General features: G+C 36.8%; 1 protein-coding gene across 1 annotated transcript in view; it reads left to right on the top strand.

Moving 5' to 3' along the window:
* Positions 1 to 26293, top strand: part of HBS1L (HBS1 like translational GTPase) — a 54950-nt gene that overhangs the window by 25209 nt on the left and 3448 nt on the right. Inside the window, exons 5-14 of the mRNA XM_007427432.4 lie at positions 5147 to 5255; positions 9141 to 9400; positions 9518 to 9683; positions 10745 to 10862; positions 11221 to 11367; positions 12025 to 12099; positions 14049 to 14166; positions 14285 to 14353; positions 18886 to 18990; positions 20628 to 20718. Coding sequence (XP_007427494.2) covers positions 5147 to 5255; positions 9141 to 9400; positions 9518 to 9683; positions 10745 to 10862; positions 11221 to 11367; positions 12025 to 12099; positions 14049 to 14166; positions 14285 to 14353; positions 18886 to 18990; positions 20628 to 20718 — 1258 coding nt within the window. The remainder of the gene's footprint in view (positions 1 to 5146; positions 5256 to 9140; positions 9401 to 9517; positions 9684 to 10744; positions 10863 to 11220; positions 11368 to 12024; positions 12100 to 14048; positions 14167 to 14284; positions 14354 to 18885; positions 18991 to 20627; positions 20719 to 26293) is intronic.

Here is a 26293-nt window from a genome sequence, read left to right as displayed (position 1 = left end):
CATTTGTTATTTTGAAGCCCAGATCTATAGTCCTGCTCAGAAGGAACAGGGAGTTAAAGAACAAAGACTAGCAGGTAGCATATGTTCACAGTGGAAGCAAGGACAGAAAGGTAGGAAGTGACACACTGAATAGTATTGGCATAAACTACATTTAGTTAGATTTCCTTTTCTTTTATGTTCCACATTTTATTTGTTGCTTACTACAACTTACTGTTTTTCTGTACATATTGCATAATGTTGCCTGTTCTAAAAGGTACTTCTGTGATGTGTATATGTGTATGCATGTATTTATTAATCTTGAGAAAAGTTTGTTACAGAGTTCTGGTACAATATAAAGGATTATCAAGTTTCATATCCATAATATACTTGTCAGAATAGAAGTGTTATAGCCCAACTCACCTCACAGAGTGGTTGTTGTGTGGAAAATAGGAGGAAGAAGGAGTATTAGGTAAATTTGCCACCTTGAGTTATTTATAAAAATAATGAAGGCAGGATAAAAACTAATGCATACCCCTTGTGGATGGTGTTGTATTAAATAGTTACTTTGTTATTTTATGTTTCAGTTGGTGCAACTGATCATCTGTTTTTATTTGTACCCTTCAAAGGTGTGTGCATTCTGAGCAAATTTTATTTTGAACAGGTTTGTCTAAACTATTTAACTAACTACTCATTTGTATGTGTAAAGAAGTCACATATAATAGCATAATATAAATAGCATTTATTTATTAAAGCTTACTATCAAAGACCTAAAATCTAGTTTACAATCTGAGATGAAATAATATATGTTTATTATCTTAGAACTTGACAATTTACTTTTAAGAAAATGAAACTTAGAACAATAGCACCATCCTCTGGTATCATAATGTTAGTTTTAGTGCCAGATAATATGTCATTTCTGGAAACATGAATAAATTGTAGTAAAAGTATCTGTTCGTTATATCTTATACTTTCAGTTTTACATACTCATAATGAACCAGATGCTCAACAGAAATTCTATTATTGAACATTTAACGTGGACTATATAAACTCTCAGTTTAGGTTAATCAGGTGCTGGAGAAATGTTAGGTCTACCCAGTATTTAGTATTTATTATAATGTATATTTATGGTCAGGAACCTCTGTATGTCATCCCAGAATATTTTGTGTAATTGCTAAAGAAACAAACATTGGAGTCATTTAGCAAGATTTGGTGCATAAGTAAACATCACAGACACTTGAGTTTATTTCAGAAGGTGAGACCCATACGCTGTGGAAGTGTACAGAACAAATATGTTTAATGCACAAGTAATTCTCCCCAAAAGGTTGCTTTTAAAAATACTTAAAGTGAACTTGAACCAAACCCATTTTACATTGTGTAAATCTTTGATCTTATTCCTCTTAAGATACTTTGAAAATTTCTGAAATGTTTTCCCTGAATCTTCATATTAATGAAGGGTCGATAGTTTGAGATTATTTAGCTGTTCACTTTCTTGTTCCATTTTTATTTGATTTTTGATTTATTATTTGTTAACCTGATTAATAAAGTGTACATTTAAGAAGAAGAAAAATCTAACAGGTCAGAAAACCCTTGATTTTAGCTATAGGCAACAACAGAACTGGTGAGAGGTACCACAAGACTGGAGGAGAGCATGCTTCTTTCTTCAAAAAAAAGTAGGAGGACCCAGGAAATTACAGAACTGTTTATCATCTGTGCTGGGCAAATTTCTTGAGCGGATTATTAAACTGAATTATTTGTGAGTACTTACAAAGAATGCGCCAACTAATAAAAGCCAGCATGGTTGGCCATAAACTAGTCATGCCACACTAACCTTATCTCCTTTATTGACAGAGTCACTAGTAGTATTGGAGAGTAGTATTGGTGGAGTGCCACGGGATTCATGCAGGACCCTGTGCTCTTCAATATTTTATTAATGATCTGAATGAAAAGATTGAGGGGATGTTCTCAAATTGGCAGACTGACACACAAGTAGGATAAGTGGCTGACATTTTAGAAGAGAAAAGATTCAGAAATACCTAAACAGATCTAAACAGGATAAAAATAGTCCTAAACAGAATAAAATTTAAAGGGAGAAATGTAAGCTTCTACATCTGGGTAGGAAAAAGGTATTGGACAGGAGAAACCTAATTTGGCAGTAGTACATGTGAAAAGGATTTGGATGCCCTTGTTGAACACAAGTTAAATATGAACCAGGTTTATGTTGCAGTTGTTAAAAAGGCAGTGATACTTTGGGATATATTAAAAGGAGCATAGTGTTCAGATCACAGGGAATAATTGTCCCACTTGGAATTAAACTGTGTCCAGTTCTGGGCACCACACTGACAAACTGACATTAGTTCAGGGGAGGCTATTAAGGTGGTGAAAGGACTGGAAACTGTTGATTAAGGGAACTTGTTTAGCTTGTAGAAGAGAAGACTGGGGAAGATATGATAGCAATCTTTAGATATCTAAGGGTTGTCATATGGGGGAGAGTGGTACTTGTTCTCTGTTGCCCCGGTGCACATGATGAAATTCAATAGGTTGAAACTACAAGTAGATTCAGATATTATGATGAATTTCCTGATGGTAAGAGCTGTTAACTAGTGGAATAATTTGCCTCAAGCAGTGGTATGTTTCACTTCATTGGAGGTCTTCAAATGGAAGTTGGTAGTTATCTGTCCAAAATACTTTAATAGATCTTATACTTGATTAGACTAGAAGACCTCTAACATTCCACCCACCTCTATTATTCTATGAATATCTCATCTTAGGTTGTTACTGTTCCCCCCTTTTTTTTTCTCCTGTAAACAGGACAGTGTTATCTCTTTTAACTATGTTTTGTAGTGAGTTCATTTTTCATATCTCTTAAGGACTGTTCTATTTCCAGTTAGCACATTTATTGACAAAACAAACATTTAAAGTAATTATTTCTAGAAGAATTTATATTTTTCTTGGGTGTGCTCTACAGGATGATATTTCCTCTTAAGATGGTTTTCTTGTTATTTGTGCTAGACTGAAAGATCAATTCTATTTTAAAATCTTTTAAAACACTCTAAATTCTCACTATTTGAAGCTCATATAAAATGTTAAGATGTCCTCTTGCCTGCTGTCAGACCCAGATGGCTCTTAGCCATTTTGGCTATTAACTGCTGCCAGGTGACTGCCTGGATAGCTACTATAGAATCGTAAATGTTTAGGGCACTGAACAGGTTCAAACAATATAGAACAGTATATGAGCTTTGTAAAGAAACAGTAATTGAAAGCGAATAGGGCTTTTACTTGGAAACCCCCTTCTATGATTTCTGTTTAGGAAATAACCTTTTTCTAAATAACTCATTGTTCTTGCTTGGAAAGTTATTCAGAAATAATTTGCAAAGAGCTGAACATTTTTGAGTGGTTAATATAATGCTGACTGAGTTTCTTTCTAGTCACATTGATTATGAGCCCAGTTTACTGTTAGCAACAAAATCTAGAAGGCAGTATAGATAAATAGGTGGGAAGAATCCCTCTTGGTGCATCTTGTTTAATGCTAAACCTTCTGTAGTTTTGAAATATGATATAACCTACAGCTCAAGTTAAATAGGAGAGTCAAAAAATGTGGATGGAACAGAAGATTTTAAAGAATTCTCAGGATTGTAATGGCATAGACAAATTGAATTATTCAAGGAGATCCACATTCTGTGCCTTGAATAAATTTCACAAATTTGTCAAATAAACATTTGTTTTAAACATTATTGCCAAAGCTTCAGAGTTTTGAGATTTGTTTTTTAAACTGGATAAATATATAGGTTGAAATAACCTGAAAGTTGTAGGGAACTCCATTCACATGCTGAGGTAACTACTAAAACTTCAGTATATTCTCACTAGGACATTTTGCCTATTTCCATAATAGAAATCAACTTGAAAAAGCTGGTTGACTGTTCCCCTTATAATAATAAAATCTATCATGGTGTTTGCATTTCAAAAATTATAACCAAAAACAGAATAAATGTCAACATGATCACATAATGGGCACATAAGATTTGGGTTATTACAGAGGAAATGAGCAGAGCCAAAGGCTTGCAATATGCAAAAATGATGTCTGAAAAGTGGTGTCTTATTTCTTTTGTGTGTGGGGGGTTTGTGTTTGTGTGTGTGTATGCTATGTTTGCACATAACACTAAACTAGGATTTGTTTTATACATAACTTGTCAAAAAGCCCAAGTTAGTCTAGAGATGAGCAAAGTAATTGTAGCTTGTTTAGGTAATTTTTGCTTTTTCTAACTTCTACCATGATGCAGAAGAAATGCAGATTGCACAAAGACCAGAAATAAACAGGATTCTGGGTTCAGACAAAATAACTCGTGATTAAAATATGCCCAGATTTTTTAAGTGAGAACGTGTTCTAAATTATGGTTTGTTGTCACAGATGAACCATAATTTCTTTCTGAGGCTTTGCACAGCACACTAATAGCCCCACCCCCCAAAGCCAATATTAGAATGATTTAAAGGGATATATATGAACTAGGCTATCTGGACAAGGCCTTTAGATAACTATAGAAATATATATTATTTATTTTGGACAATATTGAGTCAAAGGGAGAACCAGACACTGCAATTATCTGAAAAATAATTGGGAGTTGGGGATGGGAGGAATCTTTTTTAAAGATATCATTTCAAATTTTAATATAGAACTTATTTAATGCAGTAAAATGTAAGTTAAAAATGAAAAACCATACCTGTTCCAATTCTGGGGATTTTCTTGGGAAAACTCTGGATGTTTTAGGATATTTTTTTAAAAATGACAACATTGTTTGATATCCAATTAATTCCTGTTGATGGATCAGATCTTCCAAAGCAGGTTCTGTATAAGGTATTGGTAGAAAGGGTTGCAGAATAAAGAGAGAAGGGGAATAGTTTAGGGCATAGTAGAGGTTGGTTAGCATGATAATTGATCTCATCATTGCGTACTAAATTTCATACAAGCCCTGGGATTCTGCAGATCTGTCAGATCTCATATGAGAAAGCGTGTGCTTTGAATGTTATATATTAGCTTTAGGTTTTCAGTTTTTTTTTCTATTCTAAAATTTTAAGAAAATATTTTGTATTATCTGTTGTCAACCTATTATGCAGACTATATCTAGTCAGCTTGCTCTATTGTTATGGTTTCATTTTTTTCTCATTCTGCTAGGAAAAGTGAAGGATTCTCAAGCCACCAGAATAGATGCTGACATTGTGCCAAAAGTTACCAAAATGACTGTGTCGGGAAAGAAGCAAGCTACTGGCTTTGAAGTCCCATGGTAAGCCTTTACTCCCCTCAACATGCATTTCTACTAGTTCTACCTTCAGAACAGTGAATCTCTATTAAGACTTTTGTTTTGCTCTGTTTTTTTAAAAAGATTTATGTATGCCATTGCATATATAAGTAGCATGGCTTCTTGTTTCACAATTGCTCACATAAAATGGTATCTTGCATTTGTGACTTAAAAAAACCCCTTTCATTCTGCATAGGGTAGGTAGAACAGCAATGTCATTTTAAAATACCTTTCCATAGATTGCCAGATTTTTCTGAGGTGAATTCAGATCAGAGCATTGCAAATTAAATTCTTGGCAAGGTAATTTCTGTGAAATGCAGTCATTCAGAAAAGAGAGGGAAGACATTTTGGTCATTCTTTAGAAGGCCCATGTGCTATACCATGTTATACAGTGTGAGTTCTCTGTATGCTTACCTACTGGCTGATCTCTTGATTGATGGACCAGTATCTAGTTTACTACATCTTATTTACTATGTATGATTTTCTTTTACAAATGACCATCCCATATACATGCAGTATGATGTTTAAGAACGTGACAGATAAGATGTGTGTAATGAGTCTCTAGTAGGGATGTGGTTACAAATAGAAAAATGTGTTTTGTTCTGAGCATGGGACAAACACATTTTGGCTTGAAAGTTCAGCTGGACTGTTTCAGGCAGGGTTGTAGTGTAGTTGAACAGAATCCTGGAATGTTTTGGTTGTTCCAAATATTTGTTGTTGTTGTTGTTGTTGTTGTTGTTGTTGTTTAGTCGTTAACTCGTGTCCGACTCTTCGTGACCCCATGAACCATATCGCGCCAGGCCTTCCTGTCCTTCACTGCCTCCTGGAGTTTGCTCAGTTTCATGGTCATTGCTTCAGTGATGCTATCTAACCATCTCATCCTCTGCCGTCCCCTTCTCCTTTTGCCTTCAATCTTTCCCAGCATCAGGGTCTTTTCCAAAGAGTCCTTTCTTCGCATTAGGTAGACAAAGTATCTGAGCTTGAGCTTCAGTATCAATCCTTCCAATGAGCAGTCAGGGTTGATTTCCTTTAGGATTGACTGGTTTTACCTTCTAGCAGTCCAAGGGTCTTCTCCAGCACCACAATTCAAAGGCATCAGTTCTTCGGTGCTCAGCCTTCCTTATGGTCCAGCTCTCACAGCCATACATTACTACTGGAAAAACCATAGCTTTGATTATGCGGATCTTTGTCGGCAGGGTGATGTCTCTGCTTTTTAATATGCTGTCTAGGTTTGCCATAGCTTTCCTCCCAAGGAGCGAGCGTCTTTTAATTTCATGGCTGCAGTCTCCGTCTTTGGTGATCTTGGTGCCCAATTAAATGAAGTCTGTTACTGCTTCCATTTCTACCCCTTCTGTTTGCCAGGAATTGATGGGTCCAGATGCCATGATCTTAGTTTTTTTAATGTTGAGTTTCAAGCCACCTTTTGTACTCTCCTCTTTCACCTTCATCAAGAGGCTCTTTAGTTCTTCTTCACTTTCTGCCATTAGGATGGTATCGTCTGCATATCTGAGGTTGTTGATATTTCTCCCTGCAATCTTAATTCCGGCTTGTGATTCTTCCAGCCTGGCATTTCTCATGAAGTACTCTGCATATAAGTTGAATAAGCAGGGTGACAGCATAGAGCCTTGTTGTACTCCTTTCCCTATTTTGAGCCAATCGGTTGTTCCATTACCGGTTCTCAGGAGACAGATAAGGTGGTCTGGTACCTCCATCTCTTTAAGAATTTGCCAGAGTTTGTTGTGATCCACACAATCAAAGGCTTTTGCATAGTCAATGAAGCAGAAGTAGATGTTTTTCTGGAATTCTTGTGCTTTCTCTATGATCCAGCGAATGTTGGCAATTTGATCTCTAGTTCCTCTGCCTCTTCAAAACCCAGCTTGTACATACAGTAGTTCTCAGTTCATGTACTGCTGAAGCCTAGCTTGTAGGATTTTGAGCATAACCTTGCTAGCATGTGAAATGAGTGCAATTGTCCGGTAGTTTGAGCATTCTTTGGCATTGCCCTTCTTTGGAATTGGAACGTGAACTGACTTTTTCCAATCCCGTGGCCACTGTTGAGTTTTCCAAACTCGTTGGCATATTGAGTGCAGCACTTTAACAGCTCCAAATATTTAACAGTTCCAAATATTAGCTAAAATGAATATGAAGGAATCTAATGGAATGAGTAGGGCAGGATTGGTGCACCTCACCCTTTCTCTCTTCCTCCATGTGGTCCGTGCATCTGCCCCTCCTTTGATCTTCTTGCCTTTTTCTTTCCCTTTCTTCCCTTTAGTTGCATGCCACCACTGCCTGTGCTGTACTTGTATTCAACCAACCTTACCTAAATAGCTCTATCTTCCCATCCCTTCCTTTCAGACCTAACCTGGGTTTAGTCTGGATATGGCCTGCACACAAATTGCCTGTTCTGTTCTGTTCTGCACATGTCCAGTCTTTACTACCTTATAACTGATAGTTACATAGATTGGTTAAATGTAACCTTAAATTAAAGGTCATCATGAGGGCAAGATAAAATTTTAGTGGAGAGGAATTTCTAATCCATAGATCAGCACAAAAGTTTTCCTTATGCTCGACATCAGCAAGAAGTATAGAAGGAAGAAAAACTGAGTGTATAAGGTAAATTTTAAGATATGAGACAGAGGCCTCGCTGACACAAACAACAGGGTAGAAACATTAATTTATTTGTGCCAGAATGAAAAAATGAAAATGAAGGAAAAAGACTCCTGAGGAATTCAATATTCAGTGTTTCTTAATGTATCATATGTGAACAAAATGCCACCAATTGCTAGTTCCTACTATAGGTCTGAGTATAATTGGATTCCTGCTTCACAAAGGCACCACCATTTCATATTTATACTAGTATTTGATGCTGCAACACAGTGGTGAATAGAAGAAATATCATTTTCCCCTGCTGGGATCTTGCCTTATCTGTTGGTTCCCTACATTCTTGGAAAGAGTACAGGATTAAGTGAAGCTTAGTTATTCCATAGGTATTTAAATTCATGTTCTTAACCCAGAACATATAACTAGGCTAAATTAACACAGATTATTTGTGCCGCAGAGGTTAAGAGATCCTGAATATGCTATCTTGTTTCCTAAATTTAAGGCCTGGACTAAGGAACTTTAATAACAATATAAGACAGAAGTAAAACCATTCCTATTAAAACAGCTTTTTAGCTTTAAAGCATGACATGAGTTTTTATATTTCTGCCTTTGTTTTGGTTTCCAAATTGGTATTTATAATAATTACAAATGTGCTACCTCATTATAATTCCACCATAACACACCATTTTTTCCAAAGTGTGCCATCCTATATGTACACTCCTTTTTCAAGTTTGAAACAATAACACATTTTAGAATTGCCCCTTGTTACACCTTGGAATATAGGAAATGTCTGGTTGAGATGAATGAGAACTCCATGTGGGCTGGACATTGTATCCTGTCTCTTCAGAAGGAGCTCTTTATAACTCATTACAGCAACGTAACTAATGCATGACGTGTTATTTAACTTTTCTAAGACTACATCTCAAGACAAGCAACTCAGTGGGTGAATGGAGAGGATGTTTGTCAAATAATAACTTAGCATGGTTAGAATATAATAATTTTGTAAGCCATCTGAATGCTTTTGTGATGAGGTGAGGGAAAAACACCCATATAATTCTACATCTTATCTGAAGCTTAGTAAAATAAAAGAGGAATATTTTTTCACCATAGTCCCATATAGAGAAGAGCTTATCAAATAGTTATAGTTAAATCACTGTCTGTTGTCATTTTTCTTCATTCTGAGATTGTAAATACCATATATAGATAATTTTATTTGTTCTGTAGTCTTTTGAAATATGTATTCTCAAATTCATTCTCTGCTTTCTGTAGTGCAAATGTGGAAGAGAATGGACATAATACCTTTATGCCACAAAAAGGATTCTCTGCTGGTGATGCCATTGCAAATATGGGGATAGTTGAGATACTGCCTAAATCAACTTTTCCCTCCCAGACCATTCAAGCATCAGAAGACCCATCAGTGGTACCAACTCCTGTGAAAAAGTCTGGAAAAGCCAAACAACAATTAGATGTAAAAGCTGAGTTGGAGAAGAGACAAGGAGGAAAGCATTTGCTTAACCTTGTAGTAATAGGTACATCTATTTTGGTGGGAAAATGAAAAATATCTATAGTTCCTCACTTCATCTGCAGATCTTGAACGTCTTCTAAAATAAATTAATCAGTGATAATAATGCACTGTTTCTTTTTAGGACATGTTGATGCAGGGAAAAGTACTTTAATGGGTCATTTGTTGTATCTTCTGGGTAATGTGAACAAGCGAACTATGCACAAATACGAGCAAGAATCAAAGAAAGCTGGAAAAGCATCATTTGCTTATGCATGGGTCTTAGATGAAACGGGGGAAGAGAGAGAAAGGTGAGAAAAACTACCCCTTTAGATGAAAATTGTCTGTGGTAGCAGTGGTAACAGCAATGTCGTTTTTGAGGTTTCTGTGTACTGTTAAGTCAGGATATATATATGATTACACTTTGCCCAATTATGATATAAAGCTATGGTTTTTACAGGAAACTCATTACACATAATTTTAGGGTAGTATTTTTCTGCCTGCAGGAAATGTTCGTTTACTGAGGGACCCCACAGTAGATTCAGATAGAGTTAGAGGAATATTATTATTAGGCTATTGATACCAGATAACTTCTGGGAATGTTTGAATCCTCCATTGCCGAATAAGGAATGAATTGCTGGAAGTGATGCATGAGATAGAAATCCTTTGGGTGGGATACATTTTTCATGTGATCCAACATATAGGCCAAAATGCAGATCAATGCATATTTATTCATATCACAATTATAGTTGATTTTCTGATATCATATGCTTTTATCTGAGACCATGTCAGGTCCCAGAATCATTTACTGCACCAACTGTCCCAACTTAGCTGTATCATGTAATTTTGATTTTAAAAGTGGTGTGAATGCCATTACTATCACTTCAGTGATATTTTGCACTTTTTACTCAGTCTCTTGTGTAATCCTCACATTCTGCGGGATACTTTTGATACTGGTTCATCAGGGACATGTGAATATACGACAGACCGGAAATCTCTTCTGGACTTCTTGCTGGATATGGGGGAAAAAAAAATGGACTGGTGATTTATAGATTTGCTGATTAAAAAGGGTTGAATATGGGAAGAAGTGTGTTATGATGTATCTTTAAAGAGGGAGGAGAGATAATAAGTTTGTAACTGCTGTAAAGAAGATTGGAAGTCACTTCTATATATTTTTTCTTTTTTTTCCTATTTGTACTACTTTTCACACAGTAAAAAGTAATCCTTAATCTTTATATCATTTCATGTTTATTTTTTATTTCTGTGAAAATCTTTAATAAAAATTATATATAGAAAAAGGAGATGTGGATATACTGATTAACTTTGAACATTATTGTAAATGATATATTGTTTGCCTGTTCATTGTTTGTAGGGGAGTGACAATGGATGTAGGAATGACCAAGTTTGAGACAAAGACAAAAGTTATTACACTAATGGATGCTCCTGGCCATAAAGACTTCATTCCAAATATGATAACAGGAGCTGCCCAGGTAAAGCCTTTCTTAGTATCACCTGTCATACATAAAGCAGTAACAGATTGAACTGTAGCATTCACTGGCAGTTCCATTTCACCTTATTATATTATGGATGTAAATTTTATTGTGACAGTAAATGGGAATAAATTATTCTTTAAACATCTATTACTTTACTGGGGATATTGTAAAATGTTATTTTTGCAATCTATAATTCTATCAACAAAATGAAAAATGTTGTAGTGTTCCATTTGAAGTGATTTAAGTAAGCCTATATTTAGGATAAGACAACAAAGAAAAAGAAATGAAAGGCATGTTAGATGTGCTTGGTTAACAGATACCCAAGAAATATAATTGAACCAGTGGTTTTCTGTAGGCTGATGTGGCTGTATTAGTGGTGGATGCCAGCAGAGGGGAATTTGAAGCTGGTTTTGAGACTGGTGGACAGACACGAGAACATGGTCTCTTAGTTCGATCACTGGGAGTAACACAGCTAGCAGTTGCAGTCAATAAAATGGATCAGGTATTTCCTTGATATTTTTTCTTGAAATTTTCTTTTATAAATATGCATGAAGGGAACCTAGAGGAAGAGAGAGATTTTAAATAATATTCACTTTGAACTTAATCTCTAGTATCTTTTGAAAAAAATAAAACCTAAAATAGAAGAAAATGGTGTAAGCAGATATATAAATAAAATATTTACTTGTATCTCCTATTTAATGGTAGATTAGCTATACCTATGCTAGTGTGCTAATTTCTGCAGTATGCTTAATTTTTTTTGCTTTGTTACACTATGATCAATCCAATATTTTAAAATTAAAGCATTGAATTCTTAAATTTGTTTTGTTATGAAACATAGGTTGATACAGCTGACCTCCTAGAAAAATCATATTATGTTGTTATATTGTTGCAATTAATAGCATTCCTTAAAGAAATGCCAAATAAAGTTCACTTCCACATGCATTTTTAAATTGAGCTGGCACTTGAATGCAGACATTTTAGAATTTTCATCACATTTTCCACTAAGTTGCCATCTTAATTTGATCAAGCAAAGCAGCAAGGGGGAGGTTCTTAACACTAATGATATTTCTTCATTAGTAAAAGATCATTCTCATATGTACTGGGAGTAATGTCCAAATACTTTCCCATTTCTCAGTAATGTATTATGTTTATATTATAGGTCAATTGGCAACAGGAACGATTTCAGGAAATTGTCAATAAACTTGGACAATTCCTTAAGCAAGCTGGCTTTAAGGTAAAGAAAATGTTATTATATTACTTTATTTATTTGAGTTGTATCCTGCCTTGCTACTCAGTTGGAACACACTTTGCAGCTATCAGTAAAATGTGGAGTGCAGAAAATAAAAATTCAAATACACGCAGTATCATGTTAAGAATCCTTAGTTGACAATTAAGAGCCTGGTAAAAGAGGGGCATCTTGTCTGTTCTTCTAAAGGAGAAGAGTATGGGGTCAGATTCAGCTCCCAAGAGAATGTATTCCATAGGCTGAGAGCAGTGGAGAAGAAGGTACTCTGCACTGCACTAGGGAGACAAGCCTCTGCTAAGCAGGGGCACCTTCCCAAAAGTCTCTCCTGCATAACTAAATGCAGGTTTTTAATTGGAGAAGTGGCCCTTTAGATAGCCAGCTCTGAATCATTAAGGCTTTAAAGGTCAATACTAGCACCTTAGATTGTGCCTGATAAGCAAGTGGCAATCATTACAGGTCTTTCAGTACAGGAATCAGCATCCTGGTACTTTGTGGTGAGTAGCAGTAGCTGCCACGTTTGTACTATTTGAAACATGCATACGCTTTTCAAGGGAAGCATGTGAAAATTGTGTTGTGGTGGTCAAAATGGAATATAACCAAGGCATGGATTGGATAGACAAATCTAAACAAATCAGGAATGGTTGCGGTTCCTCCACTGGCTATAATTGTGCAAAATTACTCCTCACCACAGCCACCACTTGTGAATCTAATGACTGCTGATAATTTAATTAATTAATTAATTTAGCCATGTACTTCATATGACTCTGGGCAGCATACAATAAAACAATCAGGTCAAACAATTATAAAACAACAATATAATACAACAATTAAAATTTTAAAACAGTTTAAAACACAGATATAAATAAGAATCCAGGAGAATGGACCAGCATCCTATACGCAGTGTAGCCAACTTGTAGGCTCCCTATTTCCCTGGAATCCCCAAGCCTGTTGAAAGAACCAGGTTTTGAGGGATTTCCTAAATGCCAATAGGGTCAGGGCTAATCTCACCTTGGGGAATGATGTCCCAGAGGATCAAGGAACATTCCCAAACCACTGACTTTGCTTTCTAGATGGGATGTAAACTCATCCAAAACAGACTGAACTACACTATTTACCAATAGTGTTTCTGTATTATCTGGATTTATTCTTTCCCTTCTAGCTTCTAAACTAATTTAGACAACTTTCAAGAGTATCAATTACTTCATTGGTTTGGATGGCAAGGAACAGTAGAATTAGGTGTCATTTCTGTATTAACCTCTCCCAATGGTTTCATGTAGTTAATGAACAATTGGTGGGGCAAGCCGGAGACTCTGGGATACTGTGGGCCAATAAAGGTGTCAAGGACTGATCCTCCCAAATCACCTTCTGGTCATGTCCCTGTAAGAAAGACGAGAGCAACTACAAAATAGTGCCTTTAAAATCAGCTCTCTCCAGACAGTTTAAAAAAGTATCATGGTTGATGGTACTGAAAGTTGCCATGATGCCTTTGAGAGTTAGGTGGGCCGTACGCCTCCAATCCATTTCCCAGCATAGATTGTGCATTATGATTATAATCTATGGTGGCTGAATGATGCAGGGAAAAGTTGCATCTGCTTTCAAAAATTGCCCCAAAGCACGTTTTAGAAATTGAATCAGTCAGGACAAAAATGCCTTTTGTACAGACACAGGGATGGTTATGCTGAATCTTTAAGAGAATATGACCATCTCAACAGTACAGGGAACAGTGATTCAAATGATTTCTACAGCTCTATTGCTTTTTAAAATGGTCTTAGTTGTCTCTGAATTTGAAACTGTATCAGTTAACTTTATTAAATGAAGTTTTAAAAACTCTTTCCTGAAAAAGCAATTATTCTTAATTTGAATTCAGATGTTTGCATTTAATAATATAAAGTTGATTATTAATTTCGCATTGCAAATTAAACATTTAATTCAACCAGGAATCAGATGTAGCTTACATCCCTACCAGTGGACTTGGTGGTGAAAATCTTGTTACAAAAAGTCAATCAAGTGAACTGGCCAAATGGTACAGAGGAAAATGTCTGCTAGAACAAATTGGTAGGTACATACAACTTCTAAGGTTTGAAAACTGCTACAAACACAGTACCAACAAACCATATAAGGCTCCAAGTAAAATATATGTTTGTTAACAAAATGTATATTGATTTATTTACAGATTCTTTCAAGCCACCCCAGAGATCAATTGATAAACCATTCAGGTTATGTGTATCAGATGTTTTTAAAGGTATGTAGTAAAGTCTCCCCAAATGGATTTATAAAGGAGGTTTGTTAAACCTTGGATGAATCTGATGAGAAGGGGCAAAAAAGAAATGAAAAGAGATCAAGTTCTACAACATTAAGATTGTTAGTGTCAGGTTCAGCCCAAAGAACTCCACAAGACAGTACAGTTACAGTTCTATTGCATTTATTAGCTTCTACCTACAAGACAGAATCTCACCAGACTGAATCTAAACTTCCCAAGCCAGCAAGCAAACACTACGAATTCCTTAGGGTGGTGCCAGCCTCATCCTCTTCACCTTCCCACACTCATTCTGGGGGCTAAGGAAATGCTTATCTCCCCGAGCGCGGCCTTCGCCATACCATTCCATCACAGTTAGAAGTAAAAGGAAGGAGTATACAGTTGATTTATTTGATATGTTGTTACTTCTGGCAACCCTTAATGGACTTTTGCTGACACCAGGACTGAAATTATGATGCTTTATGGATTTGCTTACAGATAAGATATGGGACATGGGATGAAGAGATCATTGGTTGTAAATTAAGAGGAGGTGAAAAATAACTAAAATTGTTTATACTTGTTGAGATATACTTTTTATATACTTCTTTTCTCTCTTTTTTTTACTATGCTCTTTCTTTTCTCTTTTTTCTTTTCTTTTCCTTTTTGTACTTTTTACTCTTTCTTTCTACTCTTTTTTCTTTCTTCTAGTTTGTATTAGTTTTTACTATTACAATTATAATCTTTAATAAAATTATTTTAAAAAAATTCTCCCCAAATGTTTTTCTAAAATTGTGGGGGGTTTTTTTGTAAACAATTTACTGGAGTTATACAAAACATCTGAAAGAAGTATTTCACAAAGCATGTTAGCCCAAATGAAGTCTTCTCCTTAAACTATTTAAGCCACAGCATTCTTTGCAAGATTTGTGCAGCTACTTCAAAATCTGTCCCTGATTGTGTGTGTATGGATACACAGAGTGTTTCCTGGAATGTTCTATTCCCACAATGATATATTTTGCACATCCCTAGAGACATCTGGGGATAGCTTTCAAATGAGCTGTCAAGCCTTGCAAAGGACATGGCTGTTTTAACTCTTGATTGACCATTTAGCTACCAGGCGTGCAGCCTAGGTTTCTTTACAAAACTCTTCTTTTTGTGTAGCTACTGCTAAGAACTTTCTCAGAACAATAAGTGGCTAGGGCATTCAGAGCTCATTTTAGTCCTGTTGATGTTTGCAGTAGCAGCACAACATAATCTGCATACCATAAGGGCGCAATGTACCTGTTAGCAATTTTTGGGAATGATACTATAATTACTCTTTTTGTCCATGAGAGGGCTGATGTACAAGTAAAAGAGCAGGTGAATTAAAATACATTCCTGTCTTACTCTTCTTTTTGCTACTGTTGAAGGTCTGGATGATCTTTAAAGTAAGATTCATGAGAAGTTAATTATAGCAGCTTGTTTGTGAAGTGACAAGAGCACATTCTAAAATCCCTTTTTATTTTATATACGCTGCTCAGTGCATATAAGTATAAAACAATTATTCTGTATGACACTCCTCTGAAAGAAAAAAAAAAATCCTAAACAATTTCACTGTGCATAGAAAACAGACATACAGTGGGGCAAAAAAGTATTTAGTCAGCCACCAATTGTGCAAGTTCTCCCACTTAAAAAGATGAGAGAGGCCTGTAATTTTCATCATAGGTATACCTCAACTATGAGAGACAAAATGGGGGAAAAAATCCAGAAAATCACATTGTCTGATTTTTAAAGAATTTATTTGCAAATCATGGTGGAAAATAAGTATTTGGTCAATATCAAAAGTTCATCTCAATACTTTGTTATATATCCTTTGTTGGCAATGACAGAGGTCAAACGTTTTCTGTAAGTCTTCACAAGGTTTTCACACACTGTTGCTGGTATTTTGGCCCATTCCTTCATGCAGATCTCCTCTAGAGCAGTGATGTTTTGGGGCTGTCGCTGGGCAACACGAACTTTCAACTCGTCCAAAGGTTTTCCATGGGGTTGAGATCTGGAGACTGGCTAGGCCACTGCAGGACCTTGAAATGCTTCTTACGAAGCCACTCCTTCGTTGCCCGGGTGGTGTATTTGGGATCATTGTCATGCTGAAAGACCCAGCCATGTTTCATCTTCAGTGCCCTTGCTGATGGAAGGAGGTGTTCACTCAAAATCTCACGATACCTGGCCCCATTCATTCTTTCCTTTACATGGATTTACATCCTGGTCCCTTTGCAGAAAAACAGCCCCAAAGCATGATGTTTCCACCCCCATGCTTCACAGTAGGTATGGTGTTCTTTGGATGCGACTCAGCATTCTCTCTCCTCCAAACACGACGAGTTGAGTTTTAGACCAAGTTGAGTTTTAGATGAGTTGAGACCAAAACATTCTACTTTGGTTTCATCTGACCATATGACATTCTCCCAATCCTCTTCTGGATCATCCAAATGCTCTCTAGCAAACTTCAGACGGGCCCGGACATGTACTGGCTTAAGCAGGGGGACACGTCTGGCACTGCAGGATTTGAGTCCCTGGCGGCGTAGTGTGTTACTGATGGTAGCCTTTGTTACTTTGGTCCCAGCTCTCTGAAGGTCATTCACTAGGTCCCCCCGTGTGGTTCTGGGATTTTTGCTCACCGTTCTTGTGATCATTTTGACCCCACAGGGTGAGATCTTGCGTGGAGCCCCAGATCGAGGTAGATTATCAGTGATCTTGTATGTCTTCCATTTTCTAATTATTGCTCCCACAGTTGATTTCTTCACACCAAGCTGCTTGCCTATTGCAGATTCAGTCTTCCCAGCCTGGTGCAGGTCTACAATTTTGTTTCTGGTGTCCTTCAACAGCTCTTTGCTCTTGGCCATAGTGGAGTTTGGAGTGTGACTGTTTGAAGTTGTGGACAGGTGTCTTTCATACTGATAACAAGGTCAAACAGGTGCCATTACTACAGGTAACGAGTGGAGGACAGAGGAGCCTCTTAAAGAAGTAGTTACAGGTCTGTGAGAGCCAGACATCTTCCTTGTTTGTAGGTGACCAAATACTTATTTTCCACCATGATTTGCAAATAAATTCTTTAAAAATCAGACAATGTGATTTTCTGGATTTTTTTTCTCATTTTGTCTCTCATAGTTGAGGTATACCTATGATGAAAATTACAGGCCTCTCTCATCTTTTTAAGTGGGAGAACTTGCACAATTGGTGGCTGACTAAATACTTTTTTGCTCCACTTTATCCAAAGGTAATTTGGATCTTTCTGTCTTATTCAGCAAGATTAATTCAGGTAGTCCTCAGGTTATGATGGCAGTTGGGATCAGAATTTCCATCACCAAGCGATGCAGTTGTAAAGTGCAGTGTCACATGACTGCATCACTTAACAACAGCAATTCCAGCAGTCCTGGTTGTCATCGTAACCTGAGGACCGGACAGGTCATTAAACAAGGACAATCATGATTTCTGACTTCCTGCTGACTTCCCCATTGACTGCTTGTGGGAAGCCAGCAGGGAACATTGGAAATTGTGATCATGTGACTGCGGCTCACTGCAATGTCATAATCGCAAGCCAGGCATCAAGCGCCAGGATCATGATCATATGATTGCAGGGATGCTGTGATGGCTGAAACTCTTGAGGGCCAGTCGTAAGTGCCATTTGTTCAGCGCTGTCATAACTTTGAATGGTTGCTGAACAAATGGTTGTAACTCAAAGACTACCTGTATGCACATGCTGAACCAAGCTTAAATAAATGAATAAATCTGTGAGTAGACTGGATGCAGAAATTCTAGTACAATTCCAGCAAAGTAACTTTATTTTAAAATTGCTGATAATATATGTGTTACATTGTTTATGAATTGTTAAAACAAATTATGTAATCTTGTCTGAAAGAAAATAATTTAGGGGTATGTGTGTGTGTGTATTACTCAGGGACCACAAAGGCATATTCCATATAGCAAAGTGTGTGTGCATGCCTTTGAGTCAGCATTGACTCCTGCTGAGTCTGGACAGGTCCCTGCATTTTTCTTGGCAAAATTTCAGAAGTGGTTTGCCATTGCCTGCTTCCTAGGGGTGAGAGAGAGGGACTGGCCCAAAGTCACCCAGCTGGCTTCATGCCTAAAGCAGGACATGAACTCCTGGTCTCCCCGTTTCTAGCCTGATGCCTTAACCACTACACCAAACTGGCTCTCATAAGGCAAAGAAAACATTTTCTTATTTTATTTTTTGTTATTGAAAGTTTGAGGTAAAATAACACGGAACAACAACCTACAGTAGACCTCTCCCCTCCCTTCAGAACCAGCAAACATAAACTGAGAAAGACAAAGGAAGGAGGAGGAGAGGGAGAGAAACAAGCACAGCTAAGAACACAGGGTAAAGATTTCTGGAATCAGTGTTCAGTTTTCATTATGATGCAGATCTAATTAATTATGCAGTTTTATTTATCCTATAGATAACTAGACCTCTGCTAATATGAGTTTAAATCACTAGTGTTACTTTATCTTTGATTAATTTTCTTAAACAAATATCTTCGTTCTAGATCAAGGATCAGGATTTTGTGTGACAGGTAAAATTGAAGCAGGATACGTCCAAGTTGGGGAACGACTGCTCGTGATGCCTCCTAATGAAACTTGCACTGTGAAAGGTACAATATGTGGATTGAAGGGGTTTTTTTGGTGGCGGGGGGGAATACACAATAAACAGTTTTAGAAATTGATAACCAAAACTTAACTATCAAAAGCAAAACCTTACGTGGAACTTTTGTGATTCCTTCTCATGGATGGTGAGCTGTTGCTTGCAGGAAATGTGATCGGGAGTTCAGCTGGCAGCTGGGTGTAGGCAGTCTTCTTCACTAGTTAAACCATTTCCTGGGTATAATAGGTCACATCTAGGTTGGATTTATTGCAACACATTTTCTGTGTGGCTGCCTTTGAAGAGCGTTTGGAAATTTCACCTGTTGTTGGAGTAGATTTTGATGTTTGCATCTTGGAGTATATTGGCACTGGCTTCTGTTTGGACTCCAATCTCAATTCAAAGTGCTGGCAAAGCCCTAAATAACTTGTGCCCAGATACTTGAAGTGCAGCCTCTTCCCATATACGCGTCTCTACACCGAGCGGTCTTTATTATTATTCCACATCCTGCTGTTCCCTGAGTATGGCTGGCTGAGATATAGGACAGGACCTTGAGCATCATTCCCTTCCCAGATGGATTGGCTTCCTTCAGTTAACTTTTACTTCCTTGATTTAACTTTAGCTATTTGGAGTCTTCTTAGATTGGTCTAGAAATTTTATAAAGACATATAAAGGAAATAAATATTTGTCGGGTTATATTTATTTTATTTAAGGTATACGCTGGGCTTGCTACTCTTTCAGTTGTTTTAACTTCATGTTCTTTTTTCTCCCTGAGATATGTAGGTTTTGTATTTGTATTATTTACATTATACATGTAATGTTTTTAAAATTATAAGATGCTTTGAAGTTCTTTTTGGATAGAAATGTTTTGGATAGGAATGCTTAAATGATATACTGTACATGATGCTAGAATGAAACACAATAATTGTGTTATCATTGAATTACCCATTAATAACTGTGTAAGAGGAAAACTAGAGGTTTGTATACTGAATTATATTTAAAATAGATTAATTAATATTCACAGGACTTAATACATTTAGCTCTGCTTGATTTCTTCATGTCTAGTCTAAATAGAATTAAGGCTAGAGCTAATCCAGTAAGAGAGAAAAAATGACCTAAAGATTTCTATAAGCAGTTTCAAACTCCAGGATATATTTATATTCCATTATCTGTATATCACAGAAACTCTTCAACAATTGTTTCAAATAGTGTTGATTTTTTTTAGAATACAGTTTTGTGAGCTGCATTACACACATGCACACATGAAAAGACACACAGAAATGTTTTCTCTAGTGTATCAAAACCAAGTATCAACTTATTTGTGGAAAAATGAAAACAGATAACTCAGTGTAAAAAGTTGTGGACAAGATACATGTAGCATATAGAATTGTTACCTCTGTGCAGTGTGACACCCATAAAAAGCCTATGCTGTGACTTGCAGAAAACCATGAATAAGCAAAATATTTATAGATAATGGAGGTACCTGAAAATAAAATGTTTCTTAGATTTTAGTCAACAGCCTTTACTATCACTTCATTCATACTGAAAACTGAGGAATAGTAGTTGATGCAGCAGAATTGCAGAAACTGTTCTTTGTAGCTGTTAAACCGAGGCAGTTCATTATTTAGTACTGGTTTTACTCATTTCTAGGAATTGCTCTACATGAACAACCAGTGGATTGGGCTGCAGCTGGAGATCACGTTAGTCTCACTTTGACTGGCATGGATATCATCAAAATCAAGTGAGTGCAGAAAAGAGTTTGACTAACCAACCGTTTATATTTAACTTAACCCTTTATAACTGTTGTGTCTGATAATAAATGATTCACCAGATGCAGAAGACGCATGTGGGAAGTTTACTTGGACCTTTCCAGCCATAATGGTGCAGATTCACTAACTTTCATGCAAAATGCAGTTTGAACTTGGCAGTGTTCTTCATTGTAATTAAACAGTTGTTTGGCTAAAAAACAAATGAGAGATACTTCATGATTTCTTACAATATTCATCTAAATGTTTAGGCAATAGTATATAGAGTGCTCAAATATACATAATTACAACTGGTATGTGTTTAAATTGCTTGCTGCTGCTGAACAACAGTTGATTTAAGATCACAGGCAGACTTAATTTGGTAAGGAATAGAAACATGACATTACTACTGAATGAAATGGGTATGAGGACTGTGCATGTCTCTGATGAGGTGTTTCGCTTCAACAAAGGTTTGAGTAAAACTCTCCCTCAGAGCTGCTTTGTGAAGCAGCGTGGCCACCTTGCTTCTAAGAGAGAGAGAATAAGCTGTGGAGGACACATTACATTTTGGCAAGCACTGCAGAAGATGTACCACTCACTCTTTCAAAACATTTGATGGGTGCTGGAGCTGACACCCCACCCTGCCTTCTCCAGACTTGTTGCCAAAAACTTTGGGAGACTGGTCTGGAGGAGGTGAGCTGCTTTGGCAAGTGCTGCAGAGGATGTGCTGCTCACCATGTCTGGCACAGCTTGTCCCAAGCTTTGATAAACCATGATAGAGAATGTATTTCTCTGCCTACTGTGCCATGCCCTCCTGTCATGCAGTCAATGTGCACATGAAGTCTCTTCTGACTATGGTATGTGGCTGGTAGGAAAGAGTCAGGGGCTTTGAGATAATGCAGAATGCTTAACTGAAGCAAATCACATTGCTACTTTGCTTCAACAAAGAGATTCCCATTGTATCTGCACTGTGAATCTCTTCTCAGAGTTCAAGAGTTTAATAGTGATTTTGCATTCCATAAAGGCAGTATGGCTTATAACCCATTTTTATAAGTGAAACACATTTTGCACAGCTGCACATATTACACTCTTGGTTAATGCATGCTTTCTCTAATTGTGCTGTCTTTATTAATATAAAAATCATGATTGTTTTGGAGCCAGTGTTTTGACCAAGTGTTAGTTTAGCAACAGGAAAGGATTATCTGTTCTTTAACTTGTTTTTTTATTATAAATAATTTTAATATACCCCCACTCATTTCATCCTAGGTTTTTTACTCTATGCTAGATTTAGATTTGAGGATTTTTTTCATCTCCAATGATTCTAGAAGCAATATGATAAGTTTAATTTTTTCCTTCATTTTTTTCCTATAAAATATATACAGCTGTGGAAACAGATGTGCTTCCTTATGCTCCACATGACTGGGTTTTCTGTTCCTGCACCATCATAGAACTAGTTTGGTGAACCCTGCGTGCTTTCTCCCACTGCACATTCCCGAAGGATTTACCATTATTTACCTCTATTTCTGCCACCAAATCAGGAACATTTTCTCTCTCCCTAGGAAATTAGAGATCCAGCTGAGCTTATTTCAGTTATTTTTTAACATATTCATAGTTATTACTATTTTCCTTCAGTTAAAAAAGAGGGTTTTTCCCCCCCATTGGATTGTTTCCATTGTTCCATATATTTCTTTTCCATGATCTTGAAGGCCTCCTTTGGAAAATGTGTAAAGTATGGCAGTAGGTTTCCACCCTCAGATGGATACTTCTTGTTCCTTTTGGATTTAGATAAAAGCCATTCATTGTCAACATTTCAAGTAGAAATGATGAAATCATTCATTCTTCCTTCTTGGATACTGCTGTGGAGGCAAACTTTCTAAACACTAACTACGTTAGTTTCTGGCACCCAGTTTTCTTGAGGTGTTGATATCAGAAGAACAGAACATATGCATCAAATTTGTCATTCAAAGATATGGAACGTTTTACAATACCATCTATTCCTTTTCATCACCAACAGCGAAACAAATGTTACAAGTACTGCTTCCGCTTCAAAAGAAGTTATAAAAAAAATTGCAAAGATGGGCCTTCCTGAGGGAAATAACTGGACCATCTGGATAACTGGATCATTTCCTAAGGGAAATAACCTGGACCCCCTTTCTTCTGTACCAATAGAGAATATGTATAGCTCAAGGTTGAACTGTGGAGTCCTTGGGGTTCTCTGAGCTTGGTTGTTTTCTTGCAAACATTTTGAAACGTTTGCAAGAAAACAGCTAAGCTCAGAGAACCCCAAGGACTCCTGTCTTCTGTAGCAGGTGACACTTGGAGAATATGTGTGTGCGTGTTTGTACCCTGCTATACTGTGCAGAAACATCAATATAACTTCAGCATCTGAACGGGAGATTACAGAGATGTCTGCTGGATCAAATCCCCATGTAAGGAGATTTCTTCTGCTCATGTGAAAAGAACAGCTATACTTTCTGAAGTACCATGGTATCAGTGCCAGTTTTCACTATATGCAGAATGATGATGTACAGTATATTCCATTAGAAGGAAGCAGAAGCAGAGAGCCAATAAATCAACATTGCCAAACACTGTTGCAGTTGTCTTTCCTGAATCATGGAATGGATGGAGGTGCATTACTTGGCTGTGCTATTCTGACTTATCAAAAGAGACTAGATAAATAATAAAAGATTAATCTTTTCAGTTTTTAAAGAAATTAGGAAAACAATTTTATACTGAAATCTGAATTAGTTTAATGTATGTTTATACTTAAGTCACATGCACTGATCCAATAAATTGATTCAGTATTTATTGTTAGCTGCTAGGTTTGTCACTGCAAAATATTGGAAAATAAAATTATGTTGGTTATAATATTTAAAAAGCATAGATAGTTGCCTTGTCTGAAACATTAACACACCAACTAGGAGTTTTGAAAACTCTAAATGAAGGATACTTTCAATCAAATTTGGGCACTGGTTGTTAGCTATATAAATATAGTCATCACATCTCATCCTGTGTCAATGCCATCACCTTGGATTTTCTCTGTTTACCAGACTTTGGCTTATATGGTGGCAACTACTGCAGTCAACCAGCATGCCCTTTTTTGAACCCAATTCTTGCACAGTGGTTTGTGATGTACTTCTTTCCAGACTTTTTTAATGCCCAGCAACCTTTCGGATATAGGAGAAACCTGTACCACCTCACATTCCATCCTCCATGCAGTCTTCATCACTAGTCTTCACTATGAATGCAACCTCAACACATTGCTGAAATTCAAGAAGAATCGATACATTGGTTTTATTGACTCTTTTTACTAAGGGTTTGATTTTTTTATTCTCCTAGACTATACTTATCAATACATTCATGCTCCAATTAAGCATTATTTGGTATGTGAGAATATCAAAAAGGGTTCCATAAACTATTCCTGCCTGGAATGCTACTACCAGATATTTGGAGTTTTTCTACTGGCAAGCCTTTTGAAGTGCTAGCGACTTCAATCCTGCACCTTTTGTCTATGAAGCTTGCTTTCCTATTGGCAATTTCTACAATTTGTTAAGCAAATGAGTTATTCGCTTTTGGAGTTGATCTGTTGGTTATAGTGTTCCCTAAAAACGAGATGGTATTGCATCCAGATGTTTATTTTCAACCAAACATCATTTTCAGATTTATATGTTCTATATATTCTGCTAATGATTTTTCCTTCCCTTGCTTTAGACTACCCTTTGCTCCTTAGATTTCATAGGACTTTGTTTTTTATGTGGGCTGAACCTGAATGTTTTGAGAAACACAGCAGCTGCTTGTATTATGGTTTTCCAAGGAAAGTTCTGTCAATTTCTCCACAAGGAAATGCCTATGAGTAACAGAAACCACTGACTTGGCACATCTGTTAGCTAAACTTTCTCTGTCTCATCCTGTGTAGCCATTCTACCATATGATGGCAACACCATTCAAACACTGTTTAAAAGGACATATTGCCTCCTGACATCTGTCACGTATTGGGTTCTATCTATCAGTCATTGTTGAGCAGTACTCCTTTGATACCCAGGTCAGATCAGCTGCTGCATTTGGCTGGATAATATTGTCCTTGATATTACATTGATTAGCTTGTGTATCTGCAATTAGTGTATGTTGCTAGTCATCCATGTGTATGATGACCGTGATGAAGAACAAATTATTTAATCATAACTAGTTCTCAGAATTATAACCTGTGTATTCACATAACTGTCTTGCCTTTTCCTGTAGGAAGTTAAATTAAAGAAATCTTGAGGTACTGAAGTAAATAAATAAAGATAAGCCTTCAGGCATGCACAATGAAGGGGAACATTCATGGCCCACAAAGTGTAGGTCATCTTACAAGTGCTCTGTTGGTATCTGTACAGATGCAGGAAACTTATGTGTGTGAATTCATAGATAGCTACTAGAGAAACTGCAACTATGGATACTTTCATCTTTCACTGATAGGGTAAACCTATATTTACCGTAGTGACCCTTCTTATCTTCTTGAAAATTCAAGATGGGGAATAAATGAGTAGGAGCCAATTCCATCTTATTTTAATAATTAAAATATTGATATGCCATTAAGGAGTGTCCAACAATATTAAAATATAACCAAAAAAGTCCAGAAAACAATCTCTATTTGATTTTGAATCTGACCTATGAAAAGGTACCCTCTATGTTGCTTTCATTGACTTAAGGGCAGCCCTGGTTCAATGCCACAAGGTAGGCTTCAGAGGAAACTAACTGCCACATCAAATGACATCACCATGTGACCTCCTTAAACTGATAATAGTGTTGTATCACAGCACCACCACTCAAATACAGATAGTCCTTGCTTACTGACTGCCTTGTTTACCAACTATTTGAAGTTATGACAGTGTAAAAAAAAAACAGCTTTGTGACCAATTCTTGTTTTTATGACCATCGCAGCATCCCTCGGTCACATGATTGCCATTTGTGTGCTTCCCAACTGGCTTCTGACAAGCAGAGTTAATAGAGAATGTGGAAGTAAAATTACAAGTTGCAGTCATGTGATGTCTTGCTTAACAACCTTGATGATTTGCTTAATGACTGAGGGGGAAGTGATATAAGTCCGTTGCAATCATGTGATTTTCTGCTTAGTGACCGTGGTGCTTAGCAATGGAGTTGCTGGTCCCAATTGTGGTCACTAAGTAAGGACTACCTGTAAAGTGCAGTTGCAATGGCAATTTAACTGAACCTATCCGTGTCCAAAAGGGTGTAAAACAAGGATATATACTTGCCTCACTATTGTTTATTTTATATACTAATGACATAGTTGACAGTTTTGCTAAGCCAGAGTTTCATCCTCCATCTTTTGCTCACCGCCCCATTCCTATCCTTCTATATGCTGATGATGTGGCCATTCTATCTGTAACACACATGGATACACGCTGATGACTTGCAGCCTTGTCATTTTATTGTTTCAGGGAGCACTTTGAAATAAATTCTTCTAAACAAATAGTAATGTTGAGAGAGGGCAGTAGGAAGGGAAGACACTTCCAACCCTGTTTTTCAACATGTTCCATAAACCTGGGCTAGCTGGTTTATTTTATTTAT

Source organism: Python bivittatus, unplaced genomic scaffold (genome assembly GCF_059951505.1).
Source record: "Python bivittatus isolate LINGU-HERP-01145 unplaced genomic scaffold, Pbiv_v1 ctg000020_np1212, whole genome shotgun sequence".
In the NCBI taxonomy this organism is placed as follows: Eukaryota; Metazoa; Chordata; class Lepidosauria; order Squamata; family Pythonidae; genus Python; species Python bivittatus.
The sequence above is the reverse complement of the archived record's forward strand: the minus strand, read 5'-3'. Positions and strand labels throughout refer to the sequence as shown.